Source organism: Nematostella vectensis, chromosome 8 (genome assembly GCF_932526225.1).
Source record: "Nematostella vectensis chromosome 8, jaNemVect1.1, whole genome shotgun sequence".
Lineage (NCBI taxonomy): Eukaryota > Metazoa > Cnidaria > Anthozoa > Actiniaria > Edwardsiidae > Nematostella > Nematostella vectensis.
Window position 1 is genome coordinate 11795834 of NC_064041.1, and position 20858 is coordinate 11816691.

The 20858-nt window shown below is 40.3% G+C and overlaps 1 protein-coding gene across 1 annotated transcript in view; it reads right to left on the bottom strand.

Annotated features, from left to right (window-relative positions):
* The window catches only part of LOC5515332 (E3 ubiquitin-protein ligase UBR4), a 99576-nt gene that overhangs the window by 48728 nt on the left and 29990 nt on the right, over positions 1–20858 (bottom strand). Inside the window, exons 33-51 of the mRNA XM_048731809.1 lie at positions 20639–20850; positions 19977–20167; positions 12489–12699; positions 10964–11183; positions 10296–10491; positions 9712–9907; positions 8701–8872; positions 8093–8203; positions 7387–7508; positions 6794–7057; positions 6036–6300; positions 5080–5277; positions 4716–4900; positions 4314–4418; positions 3890–4003; positions 1786–1908; positions 1349–1444; positions 563–634; positions 189–266 (exon numbers count right to left, since the gene is read on the bottom strand). Coding sequence (XP_048587766.1) covers positions 189–266; positions 563–634; positions 1349–1444; positions 1786–1908; positions 3890–4003; positions 4314–4418; positions 4716–4900; positions 5080–5277; positions 6036–6300; positions 6794–7057; positions 7387–7508; positions 8093–8203; positions 8701–8872; positions 9712–9907; positions 10296–10491; positions 10964–11183; positions 12489–12699; positions 19977–20167; positions 20639–20850 — 3131 coding nt within the window. The remainder of the gene's footprint in view (positions 1–188; positions 267–562; positions 635–1348; positions 1445–1785; positions 1909–3889; positions 4004–4313; positions 4419–4715; positions 4901–5079; positions 5278–6035; positions 6301–6793; positions 7058–7386; positions 7509–8092; positions 8204–8700; positions 8873–9711; positions 9908–10295; positions 10492–10963; positions 11184–12488; positions 12700–19976; positions 20168–20638; positions 20851–20858) is intronic.

The following is a 20858-nucleotide window of genomic DNA, read 5'->3' on the forward strand; positions in this document are numbered from 1 at the left end:
AAAAATAGCAAGCATCAGTAATTACAAGAAAAACAGAAGGTACCAGCAACAAAAACAACAAGAGCTAGCTATAACAACAACACAATTCAGCAGAATGTCATACTGCCATAAGCACAATGATAGGTGTCTTCAAAGGTGTCAACATAGAAGCGGGTGAGGGTTGATGAGATGACTTATTAGGGACCTACTTCACAAAGATTCTCCATCCACTCGTCTGTGAATTGTGGGGTATAAAAATCGTCAATAGAGTCTGCAACCTTCTTGACCTTAAAACAAATATAGCACACATGAACATACTTGGTACGCTGAAAACAATAATATAGCACCCATAAAAAGACTTGGTATGGCAATAGTTCGTTCTTCCTCTATCTAACGCTTTCCCTGAATCCCAAGGGGTACTGAAAAAATAACCCTTGCTCAGATTGACTTATTTATTATCTCCCTGAAGTGAGTCGGCCGGGGGATGAAATAGATTGGGGGAGGGGGCTTTCACATATGCATCTGAGAATCAGGCTAAGTATCTCTTTTGAGTCTCTTTGTCTAATGTTGCGGACAAGTTTACCTGGTAAGGAAGTCTCAGTACCATCTCAGTCAGCAACTGTGGATAGGCCTCAAACACATCCCCGGCGTGACCCTGGGATTATAAATACAAACAAAACGTAAGTACATTTGCACAGTGGAGAGTCTTCACCAAGCACAGGGTGCTGTTATCTCTCACTACTGCAGGCCCTATAAGTGATTGTGTTCCTATCAGTAAAAATAAGACCTCCATAATAGTGGGGTGTCAATTGTGAGTTGACTTTAGACTTGGGCGCAAATGAAAATACAATATAAAGCAAATTGCGGGACATTAAATGTGCTTCACATACGGCTGACTTTGTGTGTCTGTATAACATATAGGCCTTACACGCAATCATGAGACAGTTCCATGGAACAGTATTCCCAGGAGTCTTACGTCCCCAGGTCAGTGAAGCGCTATATGACGGTTCCTCAAGCATTATACCCCCTTCCCCACCCAACACAGGATAGCACTCACCTTGACATACTGCCTAAGGAAAAATGGCGACATGTCTAGGGGAGGGTTGGTGGACTATGAATTCATCACCATACTACCCCCACCCCACCCAGGATAGTACTCACCTTGGCATACAGCCTAAGGAAAAATGGCGACATGTCTAGGGGAGGGTTGGTGGACTATGAATTCATCACCATACTACCCCCACCCCACCCAGGATAGTACTCACCTTGACATACAGCCTAAGGAAAAATGGCGTCATGTCTAGGGGAGGGTTGGTGGACTATGAATTCATCACCATACTACCCCCACCCCACCCAGGATAGTACTCACCTTGACATACTGCCTAAGGAAAAATGGTGACATGTCTGGGGGAGGATTGGAAGGCTGTGACTTTAGAAGGGATCCACTTATGTTAGACGGGTCCTCCTGGAAATAAGAAACAGCCAAGACCTTGTGTCATGTTACACATACACCTATTTCAATAAACATTGTCGATGCAAATTTCACATTTCATTGAAATTCTTAGAAAGCACCAGAACGCTCAAGCTATGGCCAAGAATTTTAAAGGGAGTGACAAGGAGGGGTATACAAGAGTCTGTATTGAATCACTACACTAAAACATCAGTAACATGGCAAGGCAGGTACTACAATACAACGTAGGTCCAGGGAATAAAAAGAAAATATGGCCATGTATCAAATATTATCTGCACGACAAAACATTTTCCAATCATGGCCATGCGCCCTAGCAATCTACTGCAATGACTTACCTCCTCTTTCTTTGCTAGTGCCTTCCAGTAGGTCAACAGACACTTGAGTAACTCCAGACAGTGCTCAACGATGCTCACTTCACCCAGTCTGGTAGCAGTTCTACAGCACACGATGGACGGCGCCTGCAAGCGGAACTCATGGTGAATGAGCATATTTATGCATGGTGACATTAACAAATTGGCAGTTTAGAACCTCTTTTCAACCTCGATGCTGAATTACTTGAAGGAGTGGTAATTAGCTCAAGTCGAGAACATGATGGATTGTTCAACAAAACACACACAACCTCATAATTGAATTGTTTGTTTGTCTGAATGGAGGAAAGTTGAGAACCTGAAGAATAACAGTCACTCGAGCCTGTTCCCAGAGTCATTATGCATGTTTGCTGTTTGCTATTCATGCTAGAGCATTAGGGTTCTTATGTATCCCTGTACCTTGCTGGATTTCCTGCTTAATGACATGATCCATCTGTTCCTAGTCTCATTATGTATGTTGTTGTTGTGTGTAAATAAATATACATGTTAAAGCTGTTATTTAAGCTCTTGTGAAATCGTGCACCTCTCTGTCCTGCATGATGGCATAATCCATTGAGTAGGTTCCCAATTTTATTATGTTTGTCTGGTGTGTGTACAACTTTACAATGCTAGAGCTGTTTTAGAAATCGGTATGTCTAAGTGCACAGTACTGACGGAAAGTAATGAAAACGAAATTGGCCGAAGTTCGCCGAATTACGTCAAGCACATCCGAAAATACCTGAAATTCGCCAGATTTCGGCTGGGCCTAAATTCTTTTGTTTTACACGCGCCTGAATTTCGGCGATTTTCGCCTAAGACACGATTTTAAGGCGAACGTGTTCTAGCCGAATTTCGCTGTAATTTCGCCTGCTGAAATTTCGGAAGGACTAATATGTACAACAGAAAATCCTGAAAATGTACAGACACTAATGTTGGCAAAGCGACTACGTTTTATCAGCGTGGGAGGATACATCTCCAACTACGATTCTCTTGGTTAAATAACAGCTAAGTTCCAAGGAAAATCAAAACACGTTATCACACTTGCGAATACCGTTGCTCTTATATACTTACGGGTATATAGTAAGTTACAGGACTGAGCACGTCTTTTCCCATGCTATGACGTCTTCCTCGGTTATCGATTTCATAATCAATACTTAATATCGAAGACGCGCGACTCGCCACGTTCGTAGAATTTGTAATTGTTTGTGATAGTTTTTAGGATTAAGCACGAAAGACATGGAATGTTCCCTTACCTTGTTTTAGTGGCGGACGCTTTGTAATGATTCAGGAATTGTGAAATCCGGATTGTTTGTATGTTTGTTTTTCTAATATATTGTGACCCATTTTCTAACCTATTGTGACCCAGCAAGTGTTACTGTGTGTTTGGAGACCCTGAGTATACTTTGCGAGAAATGTAACCATGCTTTGTGTTTGTTACCATGACAACATCGCAAACAATTGCTGGGTGTAAATAAAGGCGCGGCAATTTCTATTGGGGTCAGATTATTATTAATCATGTTACAAACACGACTTTCTCCGTACGTCCGCGAGCGAATTATTCGACTTTACTCACAACAGAAAAAGCCAATGCAGATCCCTGAAAGACTCCAGGAAGAAAACATCCAAGTCAGTTTGACGACAGTCTATCGTGTGGTCAACAAGTTCAACGCCACCGGGTCCGTTAAAGATTTACCAAGAAGTGGGAGACTGAGGAAGATCACGCAGGAGGGGATGAACATTATAGATGAAGTTATGGACGAAAATGATGAGACGACGAGCGACACCTTGAAAGAAATACTATCCGAGTCCGGAATCCATGTCTCCGCCTCCACCATTTGCGAAGCACGTCGAGAAAACTGGACCTTGGAAGCAACACGGTATGGCCAGATGATAAGGCAAGTGAACAGAGATTTAAGGCTGGAGTATACACTAAGGTGCAGGCTAGTGGCGACCGGTTTGAAGATGCCGTCTTTGTAGACGAGTCCTCCCTGGATGTCCAACTCAGTTGCATGATTGAGTCTGTTCCCAGTTTAATTATGTTTGTCTACTGTGTGTGTGTGTGTTATATTCAGGTTCATATGAAACAGTTTACCTCACTAGATGTTCTGCTTGATGACTTTGTCCTGGACATGAGAACACTTAAGAAACGCATGATAATCAGCTGGACCTCATGCTGATCATTCCTCTCCGACATCTTCTGGTAATTCTGAGATTCAGCAAACATCCTAGATTAGATTACTAGTATTGTCTAGTATAAGTGTTCCACCAAGCACTTATATTACTTCAAAAGACTTGGCACTGGACCCATGCAGGCAAGTATACCAGGGGTGCACAACCTTGGCGGCAAAAAATGGGTGACTTCTCAAAAAGGAATCTTCAAATACTATGCTTTTCTCATATAATACCTATGTCTGCGCACCCCCCCCCCCCAAGCCAATCTAAGACATGTGCCTGCAATGTTCCCCATGTCCCTCTGGATCTGCTGGTACTAAGGTGAAGTGGAGTGAAGACCACACCTTTTTGTCAAGCTCCAGCTCTGCCAGACACTTGGTGATGACACAGTCTAGAGCAGATCTGTCCGGCTCATTGTCCTCAAGATCAGAACACAGCATTAGCAGTACCTGAAAGACAAAAAAAAACAAAAAAAACAATAAGCACCATATACATCAATTAAAGCAATCCAGTACGCATCCTCTATTAATGAAAATCATCTGTTTACAAGCATCACATATTGTTAGAATCATCCATCAATTTAATTCAATCTGTTTTGTTTGACTAAAAAGTGTTACAAATTCTGGTTGGGTTCAAAACTACAAATTCAGAGGGAGGGATCCCCTTGCCCTTAAATATCTTTTAGGCGTTCCAAAAGAGGCATTAAGGCTTGTTGAAGAGGGATAAACCTGTAGTGCATATCCCACCTGCATATATGGAATGGCCCTAACCCCTCCAATCTCTCTTAGCTCTCCCATGTAAGACAGTAGTTCTTGTAGAAGCAGTAGCTGCAGGGAGTGAAGCCGGTCATGGTCCAATGCTTCACTTTCTTCCTGGGCACGCTGATCATCACTACAATGGCTGCTGGTACTACGGTGTCCAGTCTCTGAACCTGAAAAGGTACATTTTATTAACTTGGGGTAGTATAAATGCAGCAAAACATGAGACTAAATGTGAAAGAACGCATCGTAAAAATGAATTCCTCAAAGGAAATGTTTAGTTGCTATCCTTGAGCCGTGCAAAAATCAATAAAGTTGGAAATGAGAATCTCTCTCTCTCTCTAAGTAGTACCTCCACGATCCCCATCAATGCTTGCTGTTGCCACACTAGACCCAGGCTCTACCGCTATAGAGTCAGCACTGCCACCACTCTCGGAACCAGGCCCTGTCTGAGATACGTACTGTGGCAAAGGAGACCTGGGCGCACTATGACCTGCAGAGCCCTGGGCACTACTGGGAGGGGCATCATACTCGTCTTCACTTCCAGGCGCTGTAGATAAAATATCATAACTTTTCAGTTACCTCTGGTTTATTGTTAGAGTTGAATGATGTTAAATGGGCTCTGTCAGCCAACATTTTGCCACCGTAGAAGATAAGAAGCCAGTAGAGAAAAAACATTCCATCCCCTTATCTTTTCTTAACAACTTTATTAAGTTTTCGCCCAATGGAGTCAGTAGAAATAGGACCAGGTCCTATGCGAGGTATTTCTAAGGATGGAATCTGGAAATTCAATGATGAAGCTACGTTTTTGTATGTTCATGTCATAAATTAACTTCTAATAAAAGCAAAAAAGAACATGCTAACCGAATCCCAATCTCGATTTTTTCCCCACCCTTGGACTTTTTTAAACAAAATAAGTGTAATTTTGTGATAGTAATATTTAAAGAACGATCTGGTAGCAAACTGGTTGGTATATTGGAGGCCAATGGAGTGATAAAACGCCGTCAAAGTTGTACTATGAGCATGATGAAAATGATAATAGTTGTGTTAAAGATGGTGATGATATTGATGGTGGTTATGTGATGATTATGATGGCAATGACGATGATTATGATACTATGGTCTCAATGATGTTGGTGGTAATGATGGTGGTAACAGTGGCGGTTGTTATGATGGTAGTGGTAATAGTGGTGGTGATGATTGTGGTTATGATGTTAATAAAGATAAAAATGATTAAGATGATGAAAATTATACTAATCATTACAGAAATAATATTGACAACCTATTCATCACCACCTGACCTTCTTACCCGATGCCGTAGTATCTGACAAGTTGCCACCTTCAAGTGAGAGTGAACTCTGTGCCACTTGCTGACCAGCTAATGACAATCCATGGATGATACCTGCTTCAGGGTTCTGCTCCTGAAGGCTGAGCGCAATAGCCAGCTCCATCATGGTCTCATCATCAGCATCATTTGGCAGGTCCACCACGCCCATGATGACTGACTCCAGTTGACTGACTGCTGGTGCAGACGACTGAGAGCTCTGGTTTGGATCATTGCCATTTGCTGGAGGCTGTAGGGATGTGGGAAAAGGTTGTTTAAGTATATTACACATTATAGGTTTCTTGTGCATTGTGTTATGTCTTACTCCATGATTAGGTAACTTCAGATTTATGATGGCAGAGAGTCTATGATGGTGCACACACAGGATTCCCTTTCTTTTAGCGTGCGGAGTAATACAACGTGTGCGCCATCATAAGTTTGCTATTGACTGCCAGTGGACTGAAAAGTTAGTTTGTCAATCGTCATCCTTTTGCACAAGTTTAGTCAGTAGATCAAGTGCATCTTAATGTATTTTGTGATAACTTGAAGCCCGCTTAAATGACTTAAAATTGTTTGAGTTGATTCAACCAAAAATGTTTTGCTCCTTCTCCTCAAACGTTTTGCTCCTCCTCCTCAACTCCATACTTTCGGCTCCTAACCAGAGTTAAAAGCCAAATTTTTGCATCCATGTTAATCAACAGCCCAAATCTGAGGTTCAAACAATAAAACCATCAGACACATACTTGTTGGGAAGGGGGTTGTTGTTGTTGCTCTGCTGAGGCACCCTCTCCTGGGCCTGATGGTGCAGGTTCGTCTTGTCCAGAGTCTGACCTCTCCCCCTCCCTCTCGGGATCATCCTCATCATCGTCTTCCTCCTCTTGAGTAGCTCCTCCTACTGGGGAGGTGCTGCAGGGAGGTGGGGTGGGACCATCCCTGTTTCGGCCTTTTTGTATCGGGTGGAGCAGCCTGATGAGGGCCTGCTTACAGGCAAAGCTGACAGAGGGATCCTGTAAAGGCACACAGTGTAAAAGCTCTGGTGGCTTATTGTCTTTATGGTCTTGAGGGGCTTATAGGTTAGAGGCTCAAGCGAGGGCTTAAAAAATTATGTCTTTGACAATAGGTATATTATAAGTGTACGCATATTAAAACAGACTATGAGATTTGGTATCATTTTTACCCTCAAACAAAGCAACAATCACTTGGGGGAAAAGGAAGAGCTTAATAGAGATAGGGCTTAATTAAAAAGGATGACTTTTTTAGCCTCTAGGCCTTTTTTTAATCAATTTCGTGAATAAACAGAGGAAAATTGGTTAAACAGCAACAAAGGAAAACTTACCTCACATAGTAAAAGCCTTACATACAGGGAGACCACAGTCTTGACATAAGACGTGTCTGAGATGGCAAAGGCGTGAATGATATCTACCAGAGCGGTCACGGTAGACTCAACATCTTGCATGCCTGGATTGGTTGATGCACAAATGTTTATCAGAAAAAACAAAAATATTCTTCTGCAGTTTACAGTTAAAACACATGTATAAGAACTAAGGAGTGTCAAAGAAGTTACTGGGGTAGCGGAATTCTAAGTGACATAGAAATGGTGACCATGTATGGGCTCTAAACCAAGAAGTGTATGTCAAGAAAAAGGCATCAGTTATCAGTGGTGGTCACAGCCAATAGCATAAATCATGGCTTTTATATAAAAGGACGAACAAAAACCTTACTTAGGACCAGTCTTTGTTAAGAAAACCAAGGTTTTTATACACAAATTTTAACGTACATTTAATATATAGGAGGTATTTTTTTCTATAAAAACAATTTTCTAAGAAAAATAATGTCAAGTTTTATAAACTTTTAGCCTTAATACAACAAGGTACATTCCTTCCATATGAATACCAAACCTGGAAGCTTATTTTGGTCATTGCTGTTTGCATATCATAGAGGGTTTGGAAATTAGCGCTTAAATGATATTCAATGCCAAGACAATACCATTTCAGCCATTCCAAGAGACATAGAACAAGAGTTATGATTTTTGAATGACTTACCAATCACAGATAATGGAGCTAATGACAGCATCTTAGGACGGCAATTGTGCAGTTCCCAGAATGCATCCATCAATGCCGAGACAAAATGTCCATCAGGGTGTCTTGCAGTATCTGTGATATTGATAATCATACTCAATTTACAGCAGTTATAGTGAATAAAAATGTGATATTGAACTAAGTATATTCAGAGTCTGAATTTCTAAGCAATTAACTTAGGAACAAACGACATTGGTAAATCATGCGCTGATTGGTCAAGGGTTCATGTGTTATTAGATGATACACGCACGCTTGGCATCAGCATGCGTGCGCTCCCCATAACTATATTGTAACGTTGTTTAAAACAGCTAAATTCCAGGTTTTTGTGCGTATGTCCCCTATTAGATGCACAAAAGACGTCACAGCGTGTCATGAAAGACAGTCACGCAACTCGACTGCATCTTGTTGCATACTTTTTCTTCATGACACTCTATGAAATCATATGTCCCTCTATTTTGTTTGTTGGAAGTCAAATTTATAAGACTGATTCTGTAAAAGCTATTCAAATAAAAAAAACCTGCTTGAACACTACAGCATCGACAAATATTTGCTGCAAAGCGTAAATTTGTTACCTTCACTTGTGTCCTTAATACATGCGAACTTTGCCAGGTTTGCAGGTCTTGAAACGGCTACAGATCGCGCACTCACCACAAGCCTTTGGAATACCTCCGAATCCAAAGGTTCCTGCTGGTCTGAAGAGTGCTCAGCCAGGTACTGGTTCACTTGACATATTTGGGCCTGGTCCTATGAAGACAAACAGTGTTTCAAATTTAGAATTAAGTTAATTATAGGGGTTTAGAGTAAATGGTTGTGGTATCAGCCTCTATTAGAGTAAGTGTGCCATATGGTTGTGATGGCAGCCACAGCTTGAGGCTATAGTCTGGGCCCTTATTAAGGCGACAAGCCAACCAAAGACTAAGGATACCTTATGGTTGTAGTGGGGCCCCTCATTAGGGCAACATAAATAGAAAAGTGTGTACTGTGATTATGGTAGGAGCCCTTGTTAGGGTGAAACAACTTAACAAAGAGCAAGTGCAATTTGAGGCTATATTCTAATCTTTGATCTATTCACTCCTTCTCGTGCAATACACCAACATAACACACGATCCTCTTCTGCTGGAGGCTACTTTATCTCTCAGTCTAGATTAAACCACCATAGAAATTCATTCTCCTCTATAGGAGCCCGAATTTGGAATAGTTGTCCAGCCGATCTTAGAAGTCTTCCAAAAGGAATGTTCAAGAAAAAACAGAATTCAATATTATTTGACATTTTCAAAAAAGAGGATAGTTATGCTGACACAAAAATGATTAATGACATGTGTAAATTTTAACCTTTATCTTAATTCATTTATTCGCTCATTTATTCATTACTTTTTTCTTGATCTTCTTTAAATAGCGTACCTCTTTTTAATCATGTTTTGTATCCAGTATTGTATTAATATTAGTTTTTTTTCCTCTTTTCTCTATAATAACCAGTACTGCCCTTCACCTACCTGCCTCGACCAGCTTTAGCTATCTGCAGGTAGTGTGCTACTGTAAATATTGTTTTGATATAATTAAAGTTGAAGTCTGACCAAGTGTACCTTATGGTTGTGGTAGGAGCCCTTGTTAGGGTGAAGTGTCGCCAGCAGTGCCCTTGTCTGCTGCTGTATGCAAGGGGGCACTGAGCTAGTCATCAAGGCTGTTGCTACTTCTAACCCTTGCTGCCTGAGACCCTTGTCATCACCAGAGAACACAGAAAACCCGCCATCCAAAACTTCCAGGAGATGGACAACAAGCCTAAAACAAAATCATTATTGATATTATTAAATTCAGCTCACTCTAAGTGAGTTTAATAACACAATATGTTTTAATATGAACACAGGAAAAGAAAGGTCCTTTTCTTGTTGTGATGGAAAACAAGTTCTAAAAAGTGCCATTGCTTACTGTGTTTAAAACATTACTCTAAATAGTTACACATAAATGTGTACTCAACGAAGTCTGGCAAAGATGACAATCTTAGGCATGCCCCTTTAGTATTGTTTGGTTTTAAAGATGGTAATCATGCTGCCATTTCAAGTGCTCTAGCACAATGCTGAGTCATACTAAGGTATTTTGAGGACATCTTGCAGAGGAAGTACTTTTAAATGCATAAAATCAAAGGAGTGGCTGATAATGTAGAACTCACTTGTCTGCTGCACTTGCAGGGGCAGATGACGTTACCAGTTCGCTTTCCTGGGCCGCAGCACTCGGTACTCCAGCACCCGGTGTGGCTTGGAATTCCTCATGAGGATCATCAGGCCAGCCAAATGCCTCCTTGGTCTTGGCATACACCTTTATTGAGTCGACCATGGTCACACCAGATGGGTCAAGAGACTGTCCGACTGTAGAAGGATAGATTAGTTAAGTTGCAACTCTGGTAGATATTACACGGGGCAGTTTTTCCTGCAACTTGCAAAGCAATGATCACAAATAAAAAAAATATAAGTGGCAGAAGCATGTTACATGGCTATTTTTTCTTGTATTAGGGACCTTAATACTTAAGCTGACGGCTAGGACAAAAAATATTCAAAAAGATGTGTTCACGCTTGGGGTTCAATTCAAGTTGCAATGGGATTAGCAAAACATTAGGGCTAGCAAACAAATCAAAATGAACTAAGGTCCTAGTTTCTTAAGGTCCCTAATGTTGTGAAAAGTAGAAACCTTTTTTTGCAACCTGGACCCCTGGATCTGCCACTGAGAATTTCATAGTTACACTGCATCACAATGTACCAGTCATGAACTGATTAACATAGAGGAATCAAAAGGTTTAGCAATAAGTAGCATCTCAACAATGATAGTGACAAAGGGTTTTACCAAACAGTGGTATCTTCTTGTCAGCAGCGATTGACTCCTCCCTGGTAAATGGTATGTCAAACCATCTGTTCCTGGTCAATGACAGTTGGATGACACGATGGTCAAAGAGTTCCAGGAATGAGGGTGCCTTCTCGGATGACTGGCAACCCACAAGTACTCTTAGTCCAACAATCACCATTCCTGGGTTGGTGTTGGTGATCTCTATTGTGAACCCATTTGGCTATCAATAAAATGAATAAGGCCTTAAATAACCTTGGTAAATACACACAATACACTGGAGTTTAATTATTTTTTTTAAAGATTATAAATAAGGCTCGGAAATAATATTCTTGTGAAGGCATGTTCGATTGCTAAAAATGATCGCTTAAATAGACATGGAAGTGTTAAAATTCAGACAACTACTTCATAGGAGTTTATTTGTTTTGTAAAGATTATAAATGAAGCTAGGAAATAATATTTTCGGGAAGAAATGTTCTATTGCTAAAAATATCGCTAAATATGTAAAAGTCGGACAACGTATCTTCGCAGGAATTTCTTTGTAGTTGTAAAACATTTTAAATACCTGAAGCTCAGAAAAAATATTTTGGCAAAGGAATGTTCGAATGCTTAACTGTCGCTTAAATAAAAACGTGGAAGCACAACACATACTTGGGAAAATTACAATACAGAGAAATCTTATATTTCTCTGCTTCCGTCAATATTCACTCCATCAAAACCACTTTTCAAATCATTAAATCTTGTAAACATATACGAAATAAATGACTTTCTTATTGGCTGCTTCATGTACAAGCTTACAAGTAAAAATCTACCAAAGGACTTTGATAACTTCTATGCATATGTACAACATACTATTCATCACCATAATACAAGGGGGCACAGAAAATTGCGGCAACCCCTCAGTAGATCAAATTATGACAAATAATCTACTAGGAATAAAGTATCCACAATTTGGAATACTATTCCTGAGTCATTAAAATGTTGTAATCCCTTTAGGCTATTTTAAAAGCAATACAAAAATTACATTTTAGAGTGTAACAAGTTTTAGATTTTTCTCCAAATAATCAACCTGTTGTAAATATATTATATGTTTTTTTTCTGCTTGATTGGCATATGTGCTGTGATACAAGATAACTTAAACTTATTTGTCATGAAATTATACGCTTGTACATGTAGCTAATTTGATACCTTTAATGAAAATATATATGATCCTTTTAGAAAGGTGGACTATTTGTTAAAGCCAGTTAGGGTTTGTTTAGTCCTCCCACCAATTGTAATAAGAATATATGAATATGACAACAATCATAATTATGGTAAATAAATAAAACAAAACAAAACAAAAACATGGTATAAACAAAATAGGGAACATTAAAGGCTACCTGGGGTAATGGATTTCGGCTGACTAGAATATGACAAATACTCTTAGTACTTGCCATATATACACCATATATATTTCAATAAATGTTGTCAGTGCAAATGGCGAATGATAATTATATAATATATATTATATATGCTGCCATGGTCTTACCTTAGTACTTGCTATATACATGCCTGCCGTTGCTAGGCGATGCTTTGCTTGTTGGGCATTGTACACATGTAGGAGGTCTGCCCCGCCCAGCTCTATGTCATTTAGGGGTTGACAGTGCTCAAAGAAGTCGATTGGAAATCTGACAGAGCTGGACTTGGTCCGAGTCTTTGTAACTTTTTTCTTCTTCACTGGACGAAGGGTAGCCAAGGGCCTGGAAACACAATGGAACTTATGTTAACAAATGAATCAAGGCAGTCTTGCTCAGTGTAGCGAGATTAGATGAATTGAGGAAAACAAGCAAAACCTAGCACAGTGAAAACGTAGTGTACAATCAGAGGTATTCCAAATATTGCTGGCCTTTGTAGCAGGATATACTTAAATGACAGTAATCAAACCATTTCCATAAGTATTGATTTGCTGTCTCACTGTGAGAACAACTCAGATTCTATGTTATATGGTAATCCACACAAGTGACAAATATAATCAGGGGTGTGTATAAAGAAAAACGCAAGGTCGGTTCCAGAGTAGTATTTCACTGACCAAGGATCAATTAAGTTAGGTCTGGTAATAGGTCACTATTTCTATCCAGGGACTTTAGTCAAACTCATCTAGTCACATTGGCAGGGTGGGGTTCGGACCTCTAGAACCCCCCTCTGGACATGTGCCTGAATATATAAAACATACAAATTGCAGGAAACGAATTGTTGATATTAGCTATCACACATTTCTTCTCAAAATATCAGTCCGACAGGGTGGGGGGAGGGGTTCATTGGAATCCCTGGATCCGCCCCTAACAGAGATCAATTCTAAACTGGAAAAAAAAACTATTAAGTGGAAACATCTTAGGGTCCTGACCCCGTACGCAGTTCTGCTCAAGGTTAAACCAATCAGCTATCGAGCTATGATTTGGGGCTTGCATGGCGCAGATCTGCGCGGTTTGAGCCAATCAGGCGTTATAGATCTCGGTGACATCAAGGAGGTGTTGACATACAATAACCAGACTACTCTGTATGACATAAATATCTGGTTATTACATGTCAACAGAGACTGATAACAGAAAAATGGTGAAAATGTCAATCCAAAGCCAAGACGAAGTTCTTATGGGAAAGTGTGACTGGAGGAGTAAAACACTGATATCCCACTTTCGTCAACTCGAGTTTACCAACTGAAGTTTGGAATTTGTTAGAATAGGTAGACAGGTTAATTAGGAGCCCTGTAACAAGTAACAAGAAATGGTTTTGAACAAGGTTTATTTCCCCTGGGAGCTTCTTCAGGGTAAAATAGAAATAGATAGGGATGCTCGTCGGGAAGTTTGAAAAATTCCCTAAAAAGATACCCGCACACCCAAAATTGCTACCCTATAAAATACTCCAGAAGCAAAAATGATCCCTAAAATGCATTTTTTGTATCCCATTTCATAACTAAGAATGAATGACAAATTGTCAAAGTATTTTGATTAGAAATCGAAAGTTTTGCAGTAACAGATGGCAAACTTGAAAAGTAAAAGTCTTCTAGCTGGGTTTTAGAGTTCTTTTAGACTATGTTTTCTTGAAGCTGTTTGTGGCTGGATATAAAAAAATCGCAATCTCGACGACGCTGCCTCCGCAATTCACGATAGTTTCATACCGAATTCAACAATTACCATAAAAACGGTTAAAATGTCTCTGTTGACAAATGTTCCCGGATTCGCCGCGTATCCGGGATAGTTTGACTTTTTGTAGACCATGTCTTAAAATCAATGTAACTGGCTGAGGAGAGCGCAGAACTGCGCTCTCGTAGATTGTTATCGATTTGAACACACACAAATTATTTACCGTAATGATTTTTACTCTGCAAATAACTATGCGTTTTATCGGGACAAATGTCCTTGCTTGTTTTTTTGCGTGATAGTAGCTCAGTAGTAGTCAGTAAATGAAGGTCTAGTTTTGCGTGTTCCTCTATCTACTAAGAAATACCTGAAATATCCTTTTGTGGTAATTCGAGCGTGATATGCTTAACAAGGTCGCTGACAGAGGGCAGGCCACGGCATATCATGGTTAATAGAATACAAAACCCTTTATTTTAAGAGGGCGGTCTCTTTAACAAGATAATAGTGTGAGTTCCCGAATGTCGCACTCACAAGTTTGTCGGCATTTTGTGTTATCGGTAGAGCTTGTCACCTGTATACTAAGGCAAGCGCAGAACTGCGCACCACGTTCACATACAAAAAATCCGGTTCTTTTATCGCTTTAACATTGAGAGGTCTAGTCCCGAGATCAAAGTAGCAACACTCGTAAAATTCTGCTCTGCGCTAAGAACCACGTCTCTGTTACCAGTTCACGTTGGTTCCGGTATTGAGCTAAATACGGGATTCGCTGATACATGAGCAGTCCTGCGCGACAGGGAGTGAATAATTTTATCATTATTGGCTTATGTAAGCGCAGGACTGCGCTTTGTGTCTTGTGAATTTGTTAGAATAGGTAGACAGGTTAATTAGGAGCCCTGTAACAAGTAACAAGAAATGGTTTTGAACAAGGTTTATTTCCCCTGGGAGCTTCTTCAGGGTAAAATAGAAATAGATAGGGATGCTCGTCGGGAAGTTTGAAAAATTCCCTAAAAAGATACCCGCACACCCAAAATTGCTACCCTATAAAATACTCCAGAAGCAAAAATGATCCCTAAAATGCATTTTTTGTATCCCATTTCATAACTAAGAATGAATGACAAATTGTCAAAGTATTTTGATTAGAAATCGAAAGTTTTGCAGTAACAGATGGCAAACTTGAAAAGTAAAAGTCTTCTAGCTGGGTTTTAGAGTTCTTTTAGACTATGTTTTCTTGAAGCTGTTTGTGGCTGGATATAAAAAAATCGCAATCTCGACGACGCTGCCTCCGCAATTCACGATAGTTTTATACCGAATTCAACAATTACCATAAAAACGGTTAAAATGTCTCTGTTGACAAATGTTCCCGGATTCGCCGCGTATCCGGGATAGTTTGACTTTTTGTAGACCATGTCTTAAAATCAATGTAACTGGCTGAGGAGAGCGCAGAACTGCGCTCTCGTAGATTGTTATCGATTTGAACACACACAAATTATTTACCGTAATGATTTTTACTCTGCAAATAACTATGCGTTTTATCGGGACAAATGTCCTTGCTTGTTTTTTTGCGTGATAGTAGCTCAGTAGTAGTCAGTAAATGAAGGTCTAGTTTTGCGTGTTCCTCTATCTACTAAGAAATACCTGAAATATCCTTTTGTGGTAATTCGAGCGTGATATGCTTAACAAGGTCGCTGACAGAGGGCAGGCCACGGCATATCATGGTTAATAGAATACAAAACCCTTTATTTTAAGAGGGCGGTCTCTTTAACAAGATAATAGTGTGAGTTCCCGAATGTCGCACTCACAAGTTTGTCAGCATTTTGTGTTATCGGTAGAGCTTGTCACCTGTATACTAAGGCAAGCGCAGAACTGCGCACCACGTTCACATACAAAAAATCCGGTTCTTTTATCGCTTTAACATTGAGAGGTCTAGTCCCGAGACCAAAGTAGCAACACTCGTAAAATTCTGCTCTGCGCTAAGAACCACGTCTCTGTTACCAGTTCACGTTGGTTCCGGTATTGAGCTAAATACGGGATTCGCTGATACATGAGCAGTCCTGCGCGACAGGGAGTGAATAATTTTATCATTATTGGCTTATGTAAGCGCAGGACTGCGCTTTGTGTCTTGTGAATTTGTTAGAATAGGTAGACAGGTTAATTAGGAGCCCTGTAACAAGTAACAAGAAATGGTTTTGAACAAGGTTTATTTCCCCTGGGAGCTTCTTCAGGGTAAAATAGAAATAGATAGGGATGCTCGTCGGGAAGTTTGAAAAATTCCCTAAAAAGATACCCGCACACCCAAAATTGCTACCCTATAAAATACTCCAGAAGCAAAAATGATCCCTAAAATGCATTTTTTGTATCCCATTTCATAACTAAGAATGAATGACAAATTGTCAAAGTATTTTGATTAGAAATCGAAAGTTTTGCAGTAACAGATGGCAAACTTGAAAAGTAAAAGTCTTCTAGCTGGGTTTTAGAGTTCTTTTAGACTATGTTTTCTTGAAGCTGTTTGTGGCTGGATATAAAAAAATCGCAATCTCGACGACGCTGCCTCCGCAATTCACGATAGTTTTATACCGAATTCAACAATTACCATAAAAACGGTTAAAATGTCTCTGTTGACAAATGTTCCCGGATTCGCCGCGTATCCGGGATAGTTTGACTTTTTGTAGACCATGTCTTAAAATCAATGTAACTGGCTGAGGAGAGCGCAGAACTGCGCTCTCGTAGATTGTTATCGATTTGAACACACACAAATTATTTACCGTAATGATTTTTACTCTGCAAATAACTATGCGTTTTATCGGGACAAATGTCCTTGCTTGTTTTTTTGCGTGATAGTAGCTCAGTAGTAGTCAGTAAATGAAGGTCTAGTTTTGCGTGTTCCTCTATCTACTAAGAAATACCTGAAATATCCTTTTGTGGTAATTCGAGCGTGATATGCTTAACAAGGTCGCTGACAGAGGGCAGGCCACGGCATATCATGGTTAATAGAATACAAAACCCTTTATTTTAAGAGGGCGGTCTCTTTAACAAGATAATAGTGTGAGTTCCCGAATGTCGCACTCACAAGTTTGTCAGCATTTTGTGTTATCGGTAGAGCTTGTCACCTGTATACTAAGGCAAGCGCAGAACTGCGCACCACGTTCACATACAAAAAATCCGGTTCTTTTATCGCTTTAACATTGAGAGGTCTAGTCCCGAGACCAAAGTAGCAACACTCGTAAAATTCTGCTCTGCGCTAAGAACCACGTCTCTGTTACCAGTTCACGTTGGTTCCGGTATTGAGCTAAATACGGGATTCGCTGATACATGAGCAGTCCTGCGCGACAGGGAGTGAATAATTTTATCATTATTGGCTTATGTAAGCGCAGGACTGCGCTTTGTGTCTTGTGACCACTTGCAATGAAAAGCACTCCAACTCGCGTTGCTTCACGTTATAGCCGGCTTGATCATACTAATGTTATTTTTGATTTGATAAGATAACGGCCGCTTTGCTAACAGTGAAGTACAAAATATCTTGAAAGATAAGCACAAAACGGTGCAGTCGTGCGCGAAACTCGTAATTAACTCACAAGTTTTCCCGTTTCGCATCACTTTCATAACTATAGACATGTTTACTTTTAAACAATATGTTTGATTGAAAATACGAAACTAAGCAGAGTAGATTAACCAAGTGGCAGATACAAGGGCATAGCTGCTCTGCGCTAGGTAGAAGTTCACATGGGTTCCGATATCACGCTAAATACGGGATTCGCTGATACATGAGCAGTCCTGCGCAACAGGAAGTGAATAATTGTATGATTATTGGCTAATGCGAGCGCAGGGCTGCGCTCAAGTTTTGTCGTTTCGCGTTACATTCATAACGAGCACGAAATTTCTCAAAATAAGCGAGTTCTTAACAGATAATTGAAAAGTACTCTGGATATAGTGACAAGTTTATTTTTAATCAATATGTTTGAGTTAAAATACGAAACTAAGCCGAGTAGATTAATAAAGTGGCAGGGACAAGGGCATAGCTGCTCTGCGCTAGGTAGCAGTTCACGTGGGTTCCGATATCACGCTAAATACGGGATTCGCTGATACATGAGCAGTCCTGCGCAACAGGAAGTGAATACTTGTATAATTATTGGCTAATACGAGCGTAGGGCTGCGCTCAAGTTTTGCCGTTTCGCGTTACTTTCATAACGAGCCCGAAATTTCTCAAAATAAGCGAGTACTTAACAGATAATTGAGAAGTACTCTGGATATAGTGACACGTTCATTTTTAATCAATATGTTCCGATGTTACGCTAAATACGGGATTCGCTGATACATGAGCAGTCCTGCGCTAAAGGAAGTGATTAATTGTATCATTATTGGCTAATGCAAGAGCAGGACTGCGCTTTGTGTCTCGTGACCACTTGCAATGATAAGCACTCAAACTCGCGTTGCTTCACGTTATAGCAGGCTTGATCATACTAATGTTATTTTTGATTTGATAAGATAACGGCCGCTTTGCTAACAGTGAAGTACAAAATATCTTGAAAGATAAGCGCAGTCGTGCGCGAAACTCCTAATTAACTCACAAGTTTTCCCGTTTCGCATCACTTTCATAACTATAGACATGTTTACTTTTAAACAATATGTTTGATTGAAAATACGAAACTAAGCAGAGTAGATTAACCAAGTGGCAGGTACAAGGGCATAGCTGCTCTGCGCTAGGTAGCAGTTCACGTGGGTTCCGATATCACGCTAAATACGGGATTCGCTGATACATGAGCAGTCCTGCGCAACAGGAAGTGAATAATTGTATCATTATTGGCTAATGCGAGCGCAGGGCTGCGCTCAAGTTTTGCCGTTTCGCGTTACTCTCATAACGAGCCCGAAATTTCTCAAAATAAGCGAGTCCTTAACAGATAATTGAAAAGTACTCTGGATATAGTGACAAGTTTATTTTTAATCAATATGTTTGAGTTAAAATACGAAACTAAGCCGAGTAGATTAACCAGGTTAATTAACTAGGCGCTAGGTAGCAGTTCATGTGGGTTACGATATCACGCTAAATACGGGTTCGCTGATACATGAGCAGTCCTGCGCTAAAGGAAGTGAATAATTGTATCATTATTGGCTAATGCAAGCGCAGGACTGCGCTTTGTGTCTTGTGACCACTTGCAATGATAAGCACTCCAACTCGCGTTGCCTCGCGTTATAGCCGGCTTGATCATTCCGAGTTTACTGTTAAGCGACCAAAGATGGATATTTGTATGGTTGCATGCGCATTTACAACGAAAGCAAAGTAACAAGTCCGCCGTGGCCGATTAAGGCTTGCCAAGCTTCCAGTTGAAATTGGAAAATAACGCAAGGACTCTTCTGGGATACAAGGTATTTAAAGAAATATCATAAACTTCGAAAATAAGGAAGGCATTATATTGGAGTTAATCGATTAACTCTAAGGAGGAGATACACGAAGGATGTTCCAGTATTTGAGAACACTGTTCTTTTAAGAAAAAAACGCGCCAAAACAATACATTACTTCCTTTGACTAAATACAATAGCTTATTGTATTTAGTCAAAGGAAGGTGTTTTCGTTCAGACTTTCAGAGGTTTTGTTTTACCTTTTGTTTGAGAATTAACAATAGCTTTGACAACTGTTGACATGTAATAACCAGATATTTATGTCATACAGAGTAGTCTGGTTATTGTATGTCAACACCTCCTTGATGTCACCGAGATCTATAACGTCTGATTGGCTCAAACCGCGCAGATCTGCGCCATGCAAACCCCAAATCATAGCTCGATAGCTGATTGGTTTAACCTTGAGCAGAACTGCGTACGGGGTCAGGACCCTAAGATGTTTCCACTTAATAGGTTTTTTTTCCAGTTTAGAATTGATCTCTGTTCCCTGTGTTCGCATGGCCCACCTTATAGGTAGAAGGGATGGGCTCATCCAGTACCCAGAATGCTCTGCGCTAGCCATGTAGATACGCAGGCTTCCATCCTCACACAGTAGGATCATGGTGGTTCGCTGCTGCTCCGAGTTACTCACGGCGTGACGAATTGCCACCATATCCTGAGTCTTTGCCTTTGATGAGGCTGCCTTAATCTCTTGAATCTGGTCAAGTAAGAGGATGAGTAATTAGCCTTTGATGAGGCTGCCTTAATCGCTTGAATCTAGTCAAGAAAGGGGATGAGTAATTGCGTCGTGAGCTTTCCTTGTGTAAGGGTTTACTCATCATGGAACAATGAGTCTACAAACATCAACAATTTTGAAAGGACCTGAATGAGTAAAGCAAACAACAGTAAAGCATGCAAAGTGTCAATGAGATTTTGACATATATTTCTGGTAAAAAAATTGCATGAGCTTGAGGTCCACATTGACCAATTACCTAGATCCCGGTATATGGTATAGGCCTTTCCTTGCCTTTGAAAGACTCAGTTACAACCTTGAGACCTTGTATTCTTTACATTCTCTATTCACCTTTCTGTTTTATCTTTTCAACGTTTAAAGCAATACATAACCTTAGCCTTTTGTTCTATCAATACTGTGGCAAAGTGAAATAGTTTAATGCAATATTTCACATACCAGCACTTGGCCTGGCTTAATCATCAGCACCACAGGGGTCCCATTGTTATGGGTCATGCTACACACAAGTCCCGGATGCAAGGGGACCTCATTCCACTGGCAAAGTGCGGCCTGGGAGTTTTTGTTGCTCCCTATGGTGCTCTTGAAGGTGATGGGAAACACTTGGGTGATCTCCTTCTGACCTTTAAGCCATGTTGCCATGTAGGTCTTGCCTAGGGTA